The sequence below is a fragment of the Amphiprion ocellaris genome, chromosome 7 (genome assembly GCF_022539595.1).
Source record: "Amphiprion ocellaris isolate individual 3 ecotype Okinawa chromosome 7, ASM2253959v1, whole genome shotgun sequence".
Classification (NCBI taxonomy): domain Eukaryota; kingdom Metazoa; phylum Chordata; class Actinopteri; family Pomacentridae; genus Amphiprion; species Amphiprion ocellaris.
The window spans coordinates 35,352,493-35,368,653 of record NC_072772.1 but is presented as its reverse complement, the minus strand read 5'-3'; the positions used below and the strand labels follow the sequence as shown (position 1 = coordinate 35,368,653).

Here is a 16,161-nt window from a genome sequence, read left to right as displayed (position 1 = left end):
AATTTGCCCTACTTTCACTGTGGGGGCAATAAAACTTATCTTAAATTTAATAAACATGGTGCACATGAACAAACATTAACCAGTTTTATAAAATTTAGGAACAACACACAATGACAAATTCTACTGTAATTAAGATTTAAAAGTTACTGTACGAAAAGATAAGCACCAGATTAAACAAAAGAAAATAAAACACGTACAAGTCTATATAAAGAAACAATGTTAAAAAGACTAAAATAATAATAATAATAATAATAATAATAATAAGAATAATAATAATAATAAGAATAATAATAATAATAATTATTATTATTATTATTAGTAGTAGTAGTAGTAGTAGTAGTAGTAGTAGTAGTAGTAGTAGTAGTAGTAGTAGTAGTATTAGTAGTAGTATTATTATTAGTAGTAGTAGTATTATTAGTAGTAGTATTATTAGTATTATTATATTTCCGGTTGGTGCAGTACCACCTGTTGTCCTCCGGGTGTCGCTGTGACCCCCCGGCCCTGCTCTCCGTGTTGACCCGGGTATGAACCACCAGCCGGGGTTGACAGTCGGAGTCTCCGGGCTCCATTATGGCGTGGAGGAACTGTTCCGTCCTGCTCCGGCTGACCGGAGAAGACACGTTACGGAGCTCCGTGAGGGACGGCAGGTGAGTCCCCGCAGCCGGACAGGAGTGTCCTTCTCCGTCCAGCAGACGGACGGAGCCCCGCTGCTCGGAGTTAGCTCCGTTAGCTTCAAGGACAGTTAGAAGCAGCCGGCTAGCGTTAGCAGGCGGCTAACGGAGCGAACTGCCGGGTGTTTGTTTGTTTTTCTAGCAGATTTAAGCCGCTTCACTCATATGTGGGCAGTTTATTTATGTAATTATCAGTTAATTATTTATTGAACATCTCATTTTTGACATTATTTACTGAAAATATTGAGCTAAAGCGGTCACTAAGCCCCGGTTTACCCTCCTCTTATATTAGCTTGTGTTCGGGTCACAGAGCTAATAAACGGTTTCTGTATAAATAATAATTGAAGAGCTCTAAAGATCGTTTTAAAAAAGCACTCACAGTGGTTCTAAATGCATCTCCAGAATCCTCAAAGTCTTTTCTAACTATCTGAATTTAAACAACACGACATTTTCAAGGCAATAAAAAGGAATTGTGACTATTTTCATGGTTAAGACAGTCGGTTTGTGTCAGATTGACGCCGGTGTTCCAGTTTAACTGGTGATCAGGTTAACTGGCGATAGTTTCCGTCTCCAGATGTTTCGTCCGCAGATTCGTCACGATCAGACCTGGATTTACGTGAAATAAAGATACCAAATAAAGAAGACCTCGCCGAAAAACGTCGGCATCACTACTTAATAAAGTCTATATCCATGTAAATATCATCTACAGACAGTAAAAAGAAACGTGCGGGCCGAAATAAAAAAGCACATATTTTTCAAGTACGGTGAGAGGATTCGAACCCACGTAATCCAGCGATAAAACTACGAGACCACTATTTTACTTATTGTGCTCCCGATCAGCTCGACAAGCATTTCGCTTTATCTACATAGATCTTTGTCATGCTGTCAGGTGTTGAACACCTGGTGATTGTTCAGGAAACACGTCCATGTCAACTGGGGATAGTCACAACTTAACACAGGCTGCCTGGTTAAGAACGAGTCAGAAAACTATTTATTGTCTCACCAAGAAAACCCACAACACAGAAGCATGTCCACTGCTGTGTTGTGTGTTAGTTTGTGTGTTCAGTGGAACAGATCCAGAGCAGAACTTCGAGCTTAACTCGGGTTTGTTCTCAGAAACACTCAGACCCTCAGCAGCCTGAACATCAGCTTTATTTGCTAAAATGCATCGGAACAAACTGAGACCACGTTGTTTAAACTAGTCACTCAGAAAACAATAAAAACTCGTTCAGTCATCCACGTCCTAACCCCTCATTTCAAAGCACTTTAACCGCTGACAATATTTTTTTTTTAAAGGGAAGTAAAGGGATTCGATCTGGTCAAAACAAACAATGGTTTATTCGTGCTACACAGTGAGCCATGAGCACCTATTGCATGTATTGAAGTGACTACAGTCACATTTGAACGTTACAGCTACAGATATTCCTGTTGGACTCTGAAGATATTGTGCTGCCATATTTGTATATTTAGCCTACATGTACTCTAAGGTGGATTAGGAACATGTCATTAAATCAAATACTGTCAAACACCACAATTCTTCCTCTGCGACATCTTTAACAGTATCTTCTGCCATTTCTAAACCAGCCAAGGTGTTTGGGAAGACACAAATCACACAAATATATTGTTTGTTTTGACCAGGTCGGATCCTTTTACTTCCTTTTTAAAAAAATATTGTCAGCGGTTAAAGTGCTCTGAAATGACGGTTAGGACGTGGATGACTGAACGTGTTTTTATTGTTTTCTGAGTGACTAAACAACGTGGTCTCAGTTTGTTCTGATGCATTTTAGCAAATCAAGCTAATGTTTTGCTGCATGTTGTTCTGATGGGAGGCTGCTGAGGGTCTGAGTGTTTCTGAGAACAAACCCGAGTTAAACCTGAAGTTCTGCTCTGGATCTGTTCCACTGAACACACAAAATAACACACAACACAGCAGTGGACGTGCTTCTATGTTGTGGGTTTTCTTGGTGAGACAATAAATAGTTTTGTGACTCGTTCTTAACCAGGAAGCCTGTGTTAAGTCGTGACTATCTCCAGTTGACATGGACATGATTCCTGAACAATCACCAGGTGTTAAACACCTGGCAGGATGACAGTGATCCATATAGATGAAGCAGAATGCTTGCAGAGCTGATCGGTAGCACAATGAATAAAACGGTGGTCTCGTAATTTTATCGCTGGATTACGTGGTTTCGAATCCTCTCACCGTACTTGAAAAATACGTGTTTTTTTTAATTTCGGTCCGCACATTTCTTTTTACTGTCTGTAGATCATATTTACATGGATATAGACTTTATTAAGCAGTGATGCCGACGTTTTTCGGCGAGGTCTTCTTTATCTGGTATCTTTATTTCACGTAAATCCAGGTCTGATCGTGACGAATCTGCGGACGAAACATCTGGAGACGGAAACTATCGCCAGTTAACCTGATCACCAGTCAAACTGGAACACCGCCATCTTTGTTTTGGTTAAGTTAAAAAGTAGTTTTAAAGTTCAGGGAATAAAAACACCTTTTAGATAAAGAGTTTGGGACCTTTAGGAGAACTGCTAGTGCTTTAAAAATATAGTCTCACTGTGTATTGATTTATCTACTCTGAATTTACTTTCAGTCTTTAATAACACATAAAAATAAGATAAACTTTATTGATTCCTCACAGGAGAATTTAAATGTTACAGCAGCTGGATAGAGATGAGGCAGAAAGAAGCACAAGAATTACAAAACAGAGCTTAAAAAAAAAGATACAATAATACAAAGGTCTCTCATAGACAATAAACCAGGCCTGATGTATCTATTTTTGTTCAACAGTTTGTGGTTACATGGGTCATTTTGACCCACAGGACGACACGAGTGTTAAAATGCAGCTTACGTGAGCACAGAGCAGGAGAGAAGCTAACGGATGCTAACTTCCTCTGTTCAGTTTTCTTTTAGTTATGCTGCTGTGCTTTTTTTTTGTTCTGTGATCATTTAAAGTTCTCTGGTACTCTCAAAGCTCTGTCCTTAAAAAGCTTCAAACTTAACCAAGTCGAACTCTGAACTCTTTTTGCAAAGGGCAGCACTGATTGAAGCTCATGAAACTGAAGAAAAACATTTGTTATGAAGAATTGAAGTTTAACAAAAACATATTAAAAATATCAATATCAAAGTGCTGGCTAATAGTGATAATGAGGATTTCCTGTATTATATAATTATAATAATTATTTTTTATATAAACTACAGTTCTATGTGGTGTTTCTGTGGCTGAAGTTCTGTGTCCGTCCAGCAGGTGGCCTCACAGCCTCCAGCAGAGATGCAGCTTCAGGAAAGCAACCAGAAAACCAGAACCGAAGAAGGTGGAGGAGGAGTTAGGCCCCGCCCACACAGAACTCTCTGAGGCCGCCGCCCACCGACGGAGCCCCGCCCCCCACCTGGACCAGCAGGCTCCGCCCAGTTCACCGCGAGCCTTCGGCCGGCTGCTCCGACCGTTCGTCTTCACCGTGGGGGTAGGTGTTGTTTACCTCTAGGTGGATGTTTACCTGTAGGCGTTGTTTACCTGTAGGCGTTGTTTACCTGTAGGCAATGTTTACCTGTAGGTGGATGTTTACCTGTAGGCGGATGTTTACCTGTAGGCGTTGTTTATCTGTAGACAATGTTTACCTGTAGGCGTTGTTTACCTGTAGGCGTTGTTTACCTGTAGGCAATGTTTACCTGTAGGTGAATGTTTACCTGTAGGCGTTGTTTACCTGTAGGCGTTGTTTACCTGTAGGCAATGTTTACCTGTAGGTGGATGTTTACCTGTAGGTGGATGTTTAGCTGTAGGTGTTTGCTTACCTGTGGATGTTGTTTATATGTGGGTGATGTTTACCTGTAGTTTCAGGTGATGAAGTCAGCGGTGATGTCACAGACAGGTGTTAACTCCATGTCAGTTTACAGGCTGCTCCTTCGGCTCGGCGGCCATCTGGCAGTACGAGTCGCTCAAGTCTCGAGTCCAGAGTTACTTCGACGAGATCCGAGCCGATTGGCTGGAGAGAGTTCGACCTCAGAAACGAGGAGATGTAAGAAAAGAGGTGAGGAGGATTTAAGATATGTAAACAAAGAGGTGAGGAAAAGACATATAGACGATAAAAACAAAAATAGGTGAGGATGATTTTTTTTGAAAGGTGATGAAGATTTTTTTTTTTATTAAAAGTGATCAAAACTGTTAAAGAAAATAATGTCAGGACGATAAAAAGACCCAAAATGAGGACATAAAGAAGCAAAGCGAAGTTGTGATTGGCTGTTTGTGTTTCAGATCAACCAATGGTGGAACAGCCTGAGTGAAGGACAGAAGACGGTAACAGGTGAGTCGACGGACAGCAGAGAAACAGGGAAGAAAAGCAGAACGTACAAGTTTTACACCAGCACTTAAATGAAGCACCACTTCTCTGTAAAGTCTCAGAACTCCTCAGATGTTTTTAGTTTAACAATCTGTAAATGAAGTCAAAGGAACTTTACTTAAATATTTGTAGATCCACAGACAGTTAAAGTCTAATACAGAACAATAATAATGCGACACGGTTTCATGTTTACATCCCGACACAGAATGACAACAAAAGACATCACAAAGATGTAGAAAATGACAAAGACACACAACAATACAGACACAAAACAACTGTGAAGAGACTCGAAAAGACCACAAAGAGACACAAAATGACAGAGGCACGAAAAGACCACAAAGAGACACAAATCAACCACAAAAAACACAAGATGATCTCAGACACAAAATGACCAAAAAGAGACACAAATCAACCACAAAACAACCACAAAGAAAACGCAAAGAGACACAAATCAACACAAAAAAACACAAGATGACCTCAGAGACACAAAATGACCAAAAAAAGACACAAATCAACCACAAACGGACATGAAAAGACCACAAAGAGACACAAAAAGACAGTTAAAGTCTCATACAGAACAACAATAATGTTCTGTTTTTTTTCTCCCAGGGATCATTGCTGCTAACGCCATCGTCTTCTGCTGCTGGAGAGTCCCGTCCCTGCAGCGCTTCATGATCCGATACTTCACCGCTAACCCCGCGTCCAGTGAGTCCGCCGACGGTGCGTTCAGGGTCTCTCTAAAACATCAGGCAGTAAATGTGAGTTTCTGACCTCCTGCAGGGACTCTCTGCTCTCCCATGCTGCTCTCCACGTTCAGCCACTTCTCCTTCTTCCACATGGCCGCCAACATGTACGTCCTCTGGAGCTTCTCCACCAGCGCCGTCTCCATGCTGGGCCGGGAGCAGTTCATGGCCGTGTACCTGTCTGCAGGTGCTGCAGGATGAACGTAATGCAGTAAAAACGCCGTGTTTGTGGTTCATAGACTGAGATCATTGATTCTGTTCCCTCTGTGTCCAGGTGTTGTTTCCACGTTTGTCAGTTATGTCTGTAAGACGGCCACGGGGAGGTTCGGTCCATCACTCGGAGCGGTAAGAACCAACAAACTGCTTTTAGAAAGTTCTGGGAAACAAAAGAATGAACGCTCCTTCTGCTGCAGAGGAGAAATTATTAGAGTTTAGCAGTTTCACAAACCAACTGTCAGCAAACCAAGACGCTAAGAGACAGACCAGACAACCAGTAAGACACAAAATGACCTCAAAGAGACACAAATCAAACACAAAGAGACACGAAAAGACCACAACAAGACACAAAACAACCAGAAAAAGACACAAAATGACCACAAAAAGACACAAAATGACTACAAAGAGACACAAATCAAACAAAGAGACACAACAAGACACAAAACAACCACAAAGAGACTCAAAACAACCACAAAGAGACACGAAAAGACCACAAAGACACACAAAACAACCAGAAAAAGACACAAAATGACCAGAAAAAGACATAAAATGACCAGAAAAAGACACAAAATGACCACCAAGAGACACAAATCAAACACAGACACAAAAAGTCCACAAAGAGACACAAAACAACTAGAAAAAGACACAAAATGACCAAAAAAAGACACAAAATGACTACAGAGACACAAATCAGACACAAAACAACCACAAAGAGACATGAAAAGACCACGAGGAGACACAAAAAAACAGAAAAAGACACGAAAAGACCACAAAGAGACACAAAACAACTGGGAAAAGACACAAAATGACCACAAAAAAAACCACACAAAGACCAGAGACACAAAATGACCACAAAGAGACACGAAACAACCAGAAAAAGACACAAAATCACCACAAAAAGAGACTAAATCACCATAAAGAGACACAAATCAAACACAAAGAGACAAAAAATATCCACAAAAACACACAAAATGACCACAAAAGACAGAAGACCATCACAAAGACTGAGAAAGCAAACAGACACGCAGAATTACAGACGCAAAACAACGGCAGAGAGACACGAAAAGACCCCAGACTTACAAAAACAACCAAAAAAAGACACAAGATGATGACAAAGAGATACAAAACAACCACAGAAAGACAGAAAAGTACTGCAAAGAAACACAACAGCACGAATGGGACACAAATACACACAAAACAACCACAAGGAGCCCTAACACGGCAGTCAGAGAAACAAAAAGTTGTCCCAAAACTAAAGTAGAAAATTGCAATAAACATAATTTCTGCTGCACAATTTGATGGATATTTATCATGACCTATTTCTAATCTCTGGTTCTGACTGTTAATAAGCGTCAGTGTTTATATTTCCATAAAATTCACCGATAGAAGAGCAAAAATCACTTATTTATTGAGCTTCTCTCGACTCTTTGGCTGGTTAGAAGTGAATGTAGCTTCGTATTAAAGTGCAACAAGAAGAAGATTTAAATCATGAAAATACCACCCAGTACCGACTCTGTAGGACTTCAGGATTCATAAACGTGTTTCTGGTTCCAGTCCGGCGCCATCATGACGGTCCTGGCTGCCGTTTGCACCAAAATGCCAGAAGCCAAACTGGCCATCATCTTCTTCCCCATGTTCACCTTCACGGCCGCCAACGTAAGAACCCCTCACCTGGTTTACCCCTTTACCAACCCTCACCGTCCACCCTAACCTCGTCCTCTGTACCCGTCCACAGGCTCTGAAGGCCATCGTTGCCATGGATACGGCCGGTCTGGTGCTGGGATGGAGGTTCTTCGACCACGGCGCTCATTTAGGAGGAGCCCTGTTTGGAATGTGAGTTAAGTTAATGATGGAAAACAGCTGCTGGCTCGATTTATTAAGTCATTCATTAGTGTTTATTGTCACTTTTGCTCTCTGCAATCTCTCACAAAATTGTCCATGCCAAGTATTATTCAGGCATATTCCTCCGTGACCAGCAATAACTCCGGTGTCATTATGTCTTCATTTGCAGCTGGAAACATGGCTCCGACATGTGCAAGTTATGTGTTTTGTTGATTTTTAAAGTGAAAAGTAATTCAATTAAAAAAAAAGAACTGTTACTCCCCTGCTTAATTAAGTTATGAAGTACTTTTTGTGATAAAGAGTAGTTTTAAAAGAACACCAGGTCCTCGGTTTACGACGTCCTTGACCTACAGCGTTTCGTGGTTATGTCGCCATCTAAGAAAATCATGTTCCATCATTCCGACGTACGGTGTTTGCAACGTTAAATTTCACACGGAACTAGTTGGCGAACGAAGAGGACAAACACATTGTCGGCGCTATGCGAGGAAGACTACGTTACATTCGCCGGTAGTTGCCACATAAGTCACAGTATGTGAGTTCCCGCTTATGGCAACAATCACGTTAAGTTGAGACCCCCCCGTACATGGTTTTTACTTTTAGTCACATTTTAGTCATGCTGATGAGGTTTAGTTAGTTTTTGTGCTGTTCACCAATCAAATCCGTTTAAAGCAGAACCACAGCATGAAGATGACAGAACATTAGGAATATGTGCAGTTGGTGTCACACAACAGCTGTTCGGACTAAAGATGAATCTTGTATAGTTCCTTAGCTACTTCGACCTGCTAACACTGCAAACACATCAGTAGTTTTCCAGGATAAATTTGAAACTTGTAAAGCCAGAAAATCTCACAAACACAAAAGACACAACTTCAGGAAGCTGACAAACAATCGAAAAGTCTTTAATATGTCCAGAATCAGAACCATTTCAGTAAAAAAAAAAAAAAGGGTTTGGTAGGCGTCGTACTGTAAGAAGTTCAAGTAAAAACAAGTAATATTTAAGTCTGACCTGATTCACATTCATCCAGGTGGAACAAACAAAGATTGTGATGGCTAATAATCATTTCAACTTTTTTTTAGTTTATTTTCTAAAACGTTTCCTTCCGTCTCTCCTCAGATGGTACATACTTTTCGGCCACGAGTTGATCTGGAAGAACCGAGAACCTTTTGTTAAACTTTGGCACGAGCTGAGAACCGGAGGAGGACGAGGAGGGGGAGGAGACCGAGGAGGTTCGGTTTGATCGACGATGATGGGAAATAAAAAACTAACCTGTAAAGATGTAAAAAATGTACAGACAGAAGCACAGAATCTCTGCGACTCCCAGGAGACGGGTGGGAGTCTGGATTTAACGTTCACGTCTGGTTTTGTTTAGTTTTTTCCCCCGTAAAGACAAAAAACTGAGAAAACTTCACAACTGCAACTAAAAATCCTCCTTTAACAATCAATCAGGTAATTATTTGTCCAATAAAGACACCAAAAGTCCATTTTAGCCTCAAAACCCCCCAAAAGATTCTGTTTATTGAAATGTTTTGCAGATTATTAAGTGATTTATTTGTGTTTTTTATCAATTGATCAGTTTTGTGGAGCAGATTTCTATGTGGAAACACTGAAATTAGACAAACACTGAATGTGGTATTTATTGTGAAAAGTCGGGACAGAATCAGGAAAAGAAACATTTCTCCAAGACTGACTATATTCGGACACGAACTCCATCTCCTTTCATCTGTCTTTCTGCTTATTTATGTTTGTCGCTTTTTCTTTCAAATAAAAACTGTAAAATGATGAAATCAGACTTGGAATCTGCCTCACATTTAACAGCCAAGATCTATTTAAACAGCTTGTTATTTATTTGTAGGAAATATCTGCACAAAACTGTTTAGCTCTTGACTGTGTTTTATTTTTATAGAAATAGTCAACATGGTCATGATAGGTTGAGTAAAACACTTCTAGGGTTCTGGATGTTCATAATTATCCTGTGGAATCCAACATATTTAAGATCCATGTGTTGATTACTGGATGTTTTGCTAAAATGGAGATTGTTCCAGTCAGACAGTTGGATCATTCTGTGGTCTGCAGGTTAAAGTCTGAATCAACCTCAAACCTCACGATGAGTAAAACTGCAAACATGCAGTTGATAAACAGAAAGTCTGAAGTCCACCAACTGTCACATGGACACAAACACAACACACAGGTACAGTTCAGACTAACTGACCAACAACTGGGAACTAAAGAACCAACAAACTCTGAGAAAAGGTTGTTGAAAAGTGTCGGTCAGGATGATACAAGAACATTTCCAAGTTCCTGAAGATCTCTTGGAGTCCAGTTAAATCCATCATTAAGAAATAGAAGGAAGATGGAACATGAAGAAATCTGACTACAACAGGAAGTCCTCAAAAACTGAGAGACTGAGAAGAAAGAGACTAGTGATGGAGGCCACCAAGACTTCTATGACTCCTCTGAAGGAGTTCCAGCTTCAGCAGCTGAGATGTTAGAGACTGTTCATCCAAAAACTGTTGTCTGTTCTTCACCAGTCAAAGCTTTATGGAGACAAAGAGAAAGACTCTGTTGGAAAAAGTTCCAATTAAATCTGGACTAGAGTTCACTAGAAGACATGTGGAGACTCTGAAGACACCTGGAAGAAGGTTCTTTGGTCTGAGGAGACCAGGATGGAGCTTTATGGGAATCAGACTAGATGATATATTTGATGGACACCAAACACTGAACATCATCATAAACACATCATCCCCACTGTGAAGCATGGTGGTGGCAGCATCATGATGTGAAGCATGGTGGTGGCAGCATCATGATGTGAAGCACGGTGGTGGCAGCATCATGATGTGAAGCACGGTGGTGGCAGCATCATGATGTGAAGCACGGAGGTGGCAGCATCATGATGTGAAGCACGGTGGTGGCAGCATCATGATGTGAAGCACGGTGGTGGCAGCATCATGATGTGAAGCACGGAGGTGGCAGCATCATGACGTGAAGCACGGTGGCGGCAGCATCATGACGTGAAGCATGGTGGTGGCAGCATCATGACGTGAAGCACGGTGGCGGCAGCATCATGACGTGAAGCATGGTGGTGGCAGCATCATGACGTGAAGCACGGTGGTGGCAGCATCATGATGTGAAGCATGGTGGTGGCAGCATCATGACGTGAAGCACGGTGGTGGCAGCATCATGACGTGAAGCACGGTGGTGGCAGCATCATGACGTGAAGCACGGTGGTGGCAGCATCATGACGTGAAGCACGGTGGTGGCAGCATCATGACGTGAAGCACGGTGGTGGCAGCATCATGACGTGAAGCACGGTGGTGGCAGCATCATGACGTGAAGCACGGTGGTGGCAGCATCATGACGTGAAGCATGGTGGTGGCAGCATCATGATGTGAAGCATGGTGGTGGCAGCATCATAACGTGAAGCACGGTGGTGGCAGCATCATGATGTGAAGCATGGTGGTGGCAGCATCATGACAGAGTTTGATCAGTTTTATAGAAGAATGAGGTAAAACTTCAGCGTCCAGATGTTTAGACTGATGGAGACCAACAGGAATTTTAGTTCATGTTTTATATTCTTAATTAACTGACATTAATTTGTAGAGATCTGTTCTCACTTTGACATGAAAGTCTTTTCTGTAAGTTCTTGTCTAAAAGGCGCCATTATTAAACATTCGTGTGAGTTTCTGAGGAATGTTTTTGGATCCGTTGACTCCCAACAACCAGCTGGAGGTGAAACTGAACATCGATTCTGATGTGTGTTCAGAGGAGTTCCCCAAAGTTCATCGACCTGAAATCCAGCAGCAAAAAACCTCAGAGGATCAGAAACAACCAAACTGTTCAGATCAGAAACGCTGCAGAGAACCAGAACCAAGAGGAACCTCAGAGTCTGAGGCGACGGTAAGAACCTCGATGAAAACACATAGAACACTAGTCTGATGTGTTTTATTTTACCTCACAGGTGGAACATTTCAGGTTCTTGCTTTGTTTGGTTTTCGTGAAGAACGTGACCCAAACTGAGGGGTCAACTCAGCTACATTTTTTATGTTCTAAAAACATTCTGAGGAACTTCTTTAAAGTTCTACTACTGTTTTCAGTAGACGTTTTTCCTTTAGTTCCCAGAATGTTCTTCTTAAAGGCAGGATAACTAAAGATGTTCTAAATGTCTGGTGGTAAACATCTAATGTTCTCAAAACTGAACGTTGTACCAAGAATGTTCTTCATTTGTTATCATCTAACATCGTTGGAACGTTTTTTAGATTCTACCCTGGGTTCCCTTAACAACATCCCTAGAACGTTGCAGCCAGAATGTTCCACCTTTGTCAATATTTTACAGTACAGGAACGTCTCATAAAGAAAATTCTGTCATTTGAGGCTGAAAACATTTTTGGAATGTTCCATTGAGAACATTCATCTTGTGTTATCATTGTGGAACTGTTCCACCTTCACTGTACCACAGTATAGGAACATTACAAAATGTTCTGTCATCTGAGGTCTCAATAACATCTTTAAAACATTTTGTGAATGTTGCATTTAGAACATCCTAGAATCATCTTGTAAATGAACGTTCTATCATGTGTTCCTTCAACAAAAATGCAGAATGTTCCACCTTCTTATATAAAGGACAGTAGAGGAACGTCTTCTAAAGAATGTTCTGTCATCTGGTGGCTTGATAACATCTTTAAAAATTTTTCTGAATGTTGTATTGAAAACATCCTTTTGTTGTTATCATTGGGAACGTTATAGGAACGTTCTAAAGCATTCTGTATAAAAACGTTCTGTCATCTGAGGCCTTGGCAACATCTGGAGAACATTTTTTTGAACATTGGTTTGAGAACTCTTTTGTTGTCACGGAACATTGTGAGAATGTTTTACTGAAGAACATCCTCAGAACATTGCAGGTAGAACGTTCTGCCTTTGTTAACAGTACAGGAACATCTTCTAAAGAACGTTATGTCATCTGAGTCCTCAATAACATCTTTAAAACATTTTGTGAATGTTGCATTTAGAACATCCTAGACTCATCTTATCGATGAACATTCTATAATCTGTTCCTTCAATAGCATCTGGAACATTTTTTGAATGTTGCATTGAACACATCCTTCTGCTGTGATCACTGTGGAAACATCATATAGAAGAACGTTCTATAATGCGTTCCCTCAACTAAAAGGCAAAATGTTCCATCTTTATCACATTACAGGAACATTATAGAACGTTCTGTCATCTGAGGCCTCGACGACATCTGGAGAACATTTTTGAACGCTGGTTTGAGAGCTCCTTTGTTGTCACGGAACATTGTGAAAATGTTTTTGCGAAAGAATGTCTTTAGAACATTTTAGATAGAATGTTCCACCTTTGTTAACAGTACAGGAACATCTTCTAAAGAATGTTCTGACATCTGAGGTATTTATAAGATCTATGAAACGTTTTTCTGAATGTTGTATTTAGACCATCCTAGAATCAACTTGTAGACGAACGCTCTATAATGTGTTCCTTCAACAAAAAGGCAGAATGTTCCATCTGAGGTCTTCAACAGTTTCAAAACATTTTTTTCTGAATGTTGCATTGAGAACATCCTTTCTCAGTTGTGGAACCGTATTCTAGAAAAACGTTCCATGATGTTCTACTTTTAATATATCAAATGACAGGAACATTATGGAACGTTCTGTACGGAAAACATTCAGTCATGCTCAATAAAATGTTTCCTGAATGTTGGTTTGAGAACATTTTTTCTGTGGGTTTCATAGAACATCGGGGGAATGTTTGATAAAAGAATGTTCTATAATGTGTTCCTCAGATCTCCAGAAGTCTCCAGGTGTTCCTCGAGTCTCCAGGTGTTCCTCAGGTCTCCAGGTGTTCCTCAGGTTTCCAGGTGTTCCTCAAGTCTCCAGGTGTTCCTCAAGTCTCCAGGTGTTCCTCAAGTTTCCAGGTGTTCCTCAAGTCTCCAGGTTCTTCCAGGTGTTCCTTGGGTGTTCCTCAGGCCTCCAGTTGTATCCAGGTGTGTCCAGGTGCTTCCAGGTGCCTCCAGGTATCTCCAGGTGTGCGTGGGTCCGTCCAGCAGCATGGCAGTGGCCCTCCAGGTGGTGGGTCTGGTTCTGGGCGTGGTCTCCTGGTGCCTCCAGTCCAGCTGCACCTCCTCCCAGGTGTGGAAGGTGAGGAGTCAGGCCGAGTCGGTGAGCAGCAGCCAGTGGACGTTTGAAGGTCTGTGGATGAGCTGCGCCGCCACGTCGCTCGGTTCCGTCCAGTGCAGCCGCTTCAAGACGGTCCTGGGACTCCCTGGTAGGAAGTACTCCGATTACTTTTTCTAAAGGTACTTCCTGTCTTCCTGTGGTCACACCTGTAAACTCTGATTCACCTGCAGTTCACCTGCAGACCTGCAGAGCTCTGATGATCATCTCGCTGCTGCTCGGCTTCGCCGCCATCATCCTCTCGGTTCTCGGACTGAAATGCACCAAAATCGGCCGAACATCAGATCAAGTCAAAGACCAGATCGCACTGAGTGGAGGAGTCATGTTCATCCTGTCTGGTAGGAAACAATGAAAATACGAGAACACAGTAAATAAAGTAGATGTTGAAATATCTTAAAACAACCGAAACCAACTGAACCCAACCAGTCGTGGCAGATATCTGCCTTCCCTGAGCCTGGTGCTGCCGGAGGTTTTTTTGTTCTCTTCCTTTTCCCAATGGTTTTGGTTCCTACCCACCATCGCTCAAAGGGAATCCAAAAGCATCTTTGGATTGTTGGGTTCTCTGTTTCTAAATCTAAGGGCTGTACTGTACCACACTAAGCGCTGTGAGATGACACACGTGAAACTGCGCGATAAAAATAAAACTGAATTGAAAGAAAGGATTGTATCAGATGATGTTCTTCTTGGACACCAAACACTGAACATCATCACAAACACACCATCCCCACTGTGAAGCACGGTGGTGGCAGCATCATGATGTGAAGCACGGTGGTGGCAGCATCATGATGTGAAGCACGGTGGTGGCAGCATCATGATGTGAAGCACGGTGGTGGCAGCATCATGATGTGAAGCATGGTGGTGGCAGCATCATGACGTAAAGCACGGTGGTGGCGGCATCATGATGTGAAGCACGGTGGTGGCGGCATCATATATGAAGCACGGTGGTGGCAGCATCATGATGTGACATTTGGACAATTTTTGAGTCTTTTTAGAGTTTTTGTCATTTCAGGTGATCTTCTAGAAATGTTTGAGCATTTCTAAATCATTTTGGGCCAAGTTTAAGTAATTTTATACTTTTAAAAAACATTTTAGACATTTTTGAGTCATTTTGGACTGTCTCAGATGTATTTTTGTACACTGTTGAGGTGTTTCGCACCATTTTTCTGCAACTTTGGGTGATTTCTGGCTGCTTTGGGGCAGGTTTATGTCATTTTGGACACATTTAGTCTTTTTTGGACACTTCTGCACCATGTCGACCGATTGTTAAAACTCCTTTTTGACAAGTTTTTGGTATTTTGGACTCTTGTTGAGTCATTTTAGGAACGTTAGTGAGTTAGTTTCCCTGAATCTCTACAACAGAGAACAAAGTTAGTACAACATAAACCTTGACTAGCTTTAACTTATGTTTGTTCTGTTGTTTTTCTTCTTCAGGTGTTTTCACTCTGACTGCAGTTTCCTGGTACGCTGCCAAAGTCATCCAGGATTTCTATGATCCTCTCTATGGAGGCGTCCGGTCAGTCACAGACTCTACTTATATAGACAGTAAATATATTTATATTTATACATGCCGATGATGCTGATTGTTGGTCCTGCAGCTTCGAGCTCGGTGCTGGTTTGTATCTGGGTTGGGCAGCTTCCAGTTTGGCTTTACTGGGAGGATCGATGCTCTGCTGCTCCTGCAGGAGGATAAACTCTGGCCCTCCTGTCAGGTAGAAACAAATCTTCAAATCAAAGCTCCTGGATGAATAAATAAATGCAGCATGGCTCAGAAACAGTGAAACAGTGGTCTGAAAAGGTTCAAAGTTTTCAGTTTGTCTTCAGAAGTACAAAAAAAAAGTTGAACCAGTTTTCTGCTGTTTGACCATAAAATCTGTCTTTCGTTTTTTTTTAATGTAGAAATCTGGTGTCTGTGTGTTTGTAATATGTGTGAGTAAGTCATGTTTGTTGTTTTTTTGTTTGTTTGTTTACAGGCAGTTTTTGTATTATTCCAGCTCCGGTCGAGGTCAGAACATCTACAGATCAGCAGCAGCTTCAGAAAGCAGCAGCTCCAAAGCTTACGTCTGAACCACTAAACGTCTAAATATCGTTTTTATTTTCTGTCCGAAAACCTGAAAATTTCTGTTTCTGTTGTAAATAAATTGTTTGTTGAATCTGGA

At 41.4% G+C, this 16,161-nt stretch overlaps 2 protein-coding genes across 4 annotated transcripts; both read left to right on the top strand.

Annotated features, from left to right (window-relative positions):
- Positions 1-489: 489 nt before the first annotated feature.
- LOC111579678 (presenilins-associated rhomboid-like protein, mitochondrial) lies at positions 490-9,612 on the top strand. 2 transcript variants are annotated; one of them, XM_023287057.3, is made up of 10 exons: positions 490-647; positions 3,929-4,148; positions 4,572-4,712; positions 4,937-4,985; positions 5,631-5,726; positions 5,802-5,951; positions 6,039-6,109; positions 7,535-7,636; positions 7,716-7,813; positions 8,937-9,612. In XM_023287057.3, the coding sequence occupies exons 1-10, from the start codon at positions 571-573 to the stop codon at positions 9,058-9,060; spliced, it is 1,128 nt and encodes a 375-aa protein (XP_023142825.1). In that variant the 5' UTR covers positions 490-570; the 3' UTR covers positions 9,061-9,612. The 2 variants fall into 2 exon arrangements, with proteins under 2 accessions (XP_023142825.1, XP_023142832.1); XM_023287064.3 differs by having other exon boundaries at positions 491-647; positions 3,932-4,148.
- A 1,769-nt stretch (positions 9,613-11,381) lies between these two features.
- LOC111579694 (claudin-19-like) lies at positions 11,382-16,161 on the top strand. Of its 2 annotated transcripts, XM_055011875.1 has the most exons (7): positions 11,666-11,717; positions 13,615-13,689; positions 13,728-14,096; positions 14,179-14,343; positions 15,437-15,518; positions 15,601-15,714; positions 15,976-16,161. In XM_055011875.1, the coding sequence occupies exons 3-7, from the start codon at positions 13,880-13,882 to the stop codon at positions 16,067-16,069; spliced, it is 672 nt and encodes a 223-aa protein (XP_054867850.1). In that variant the 5' UTR covers positions 11,666-11,717; positions 13,615-13,689; positions 13,728-13,879; the 3' UTR covers positions 16,070-16,161. The 2 variants fall into 2 exon arrangements, with proteins under 2 accessions (XP_054867849.1, XP_054867850.1); XM_055011874.1 differs by having other exon boundaries at positions 11,382-11,717; positions 13,615-14,096.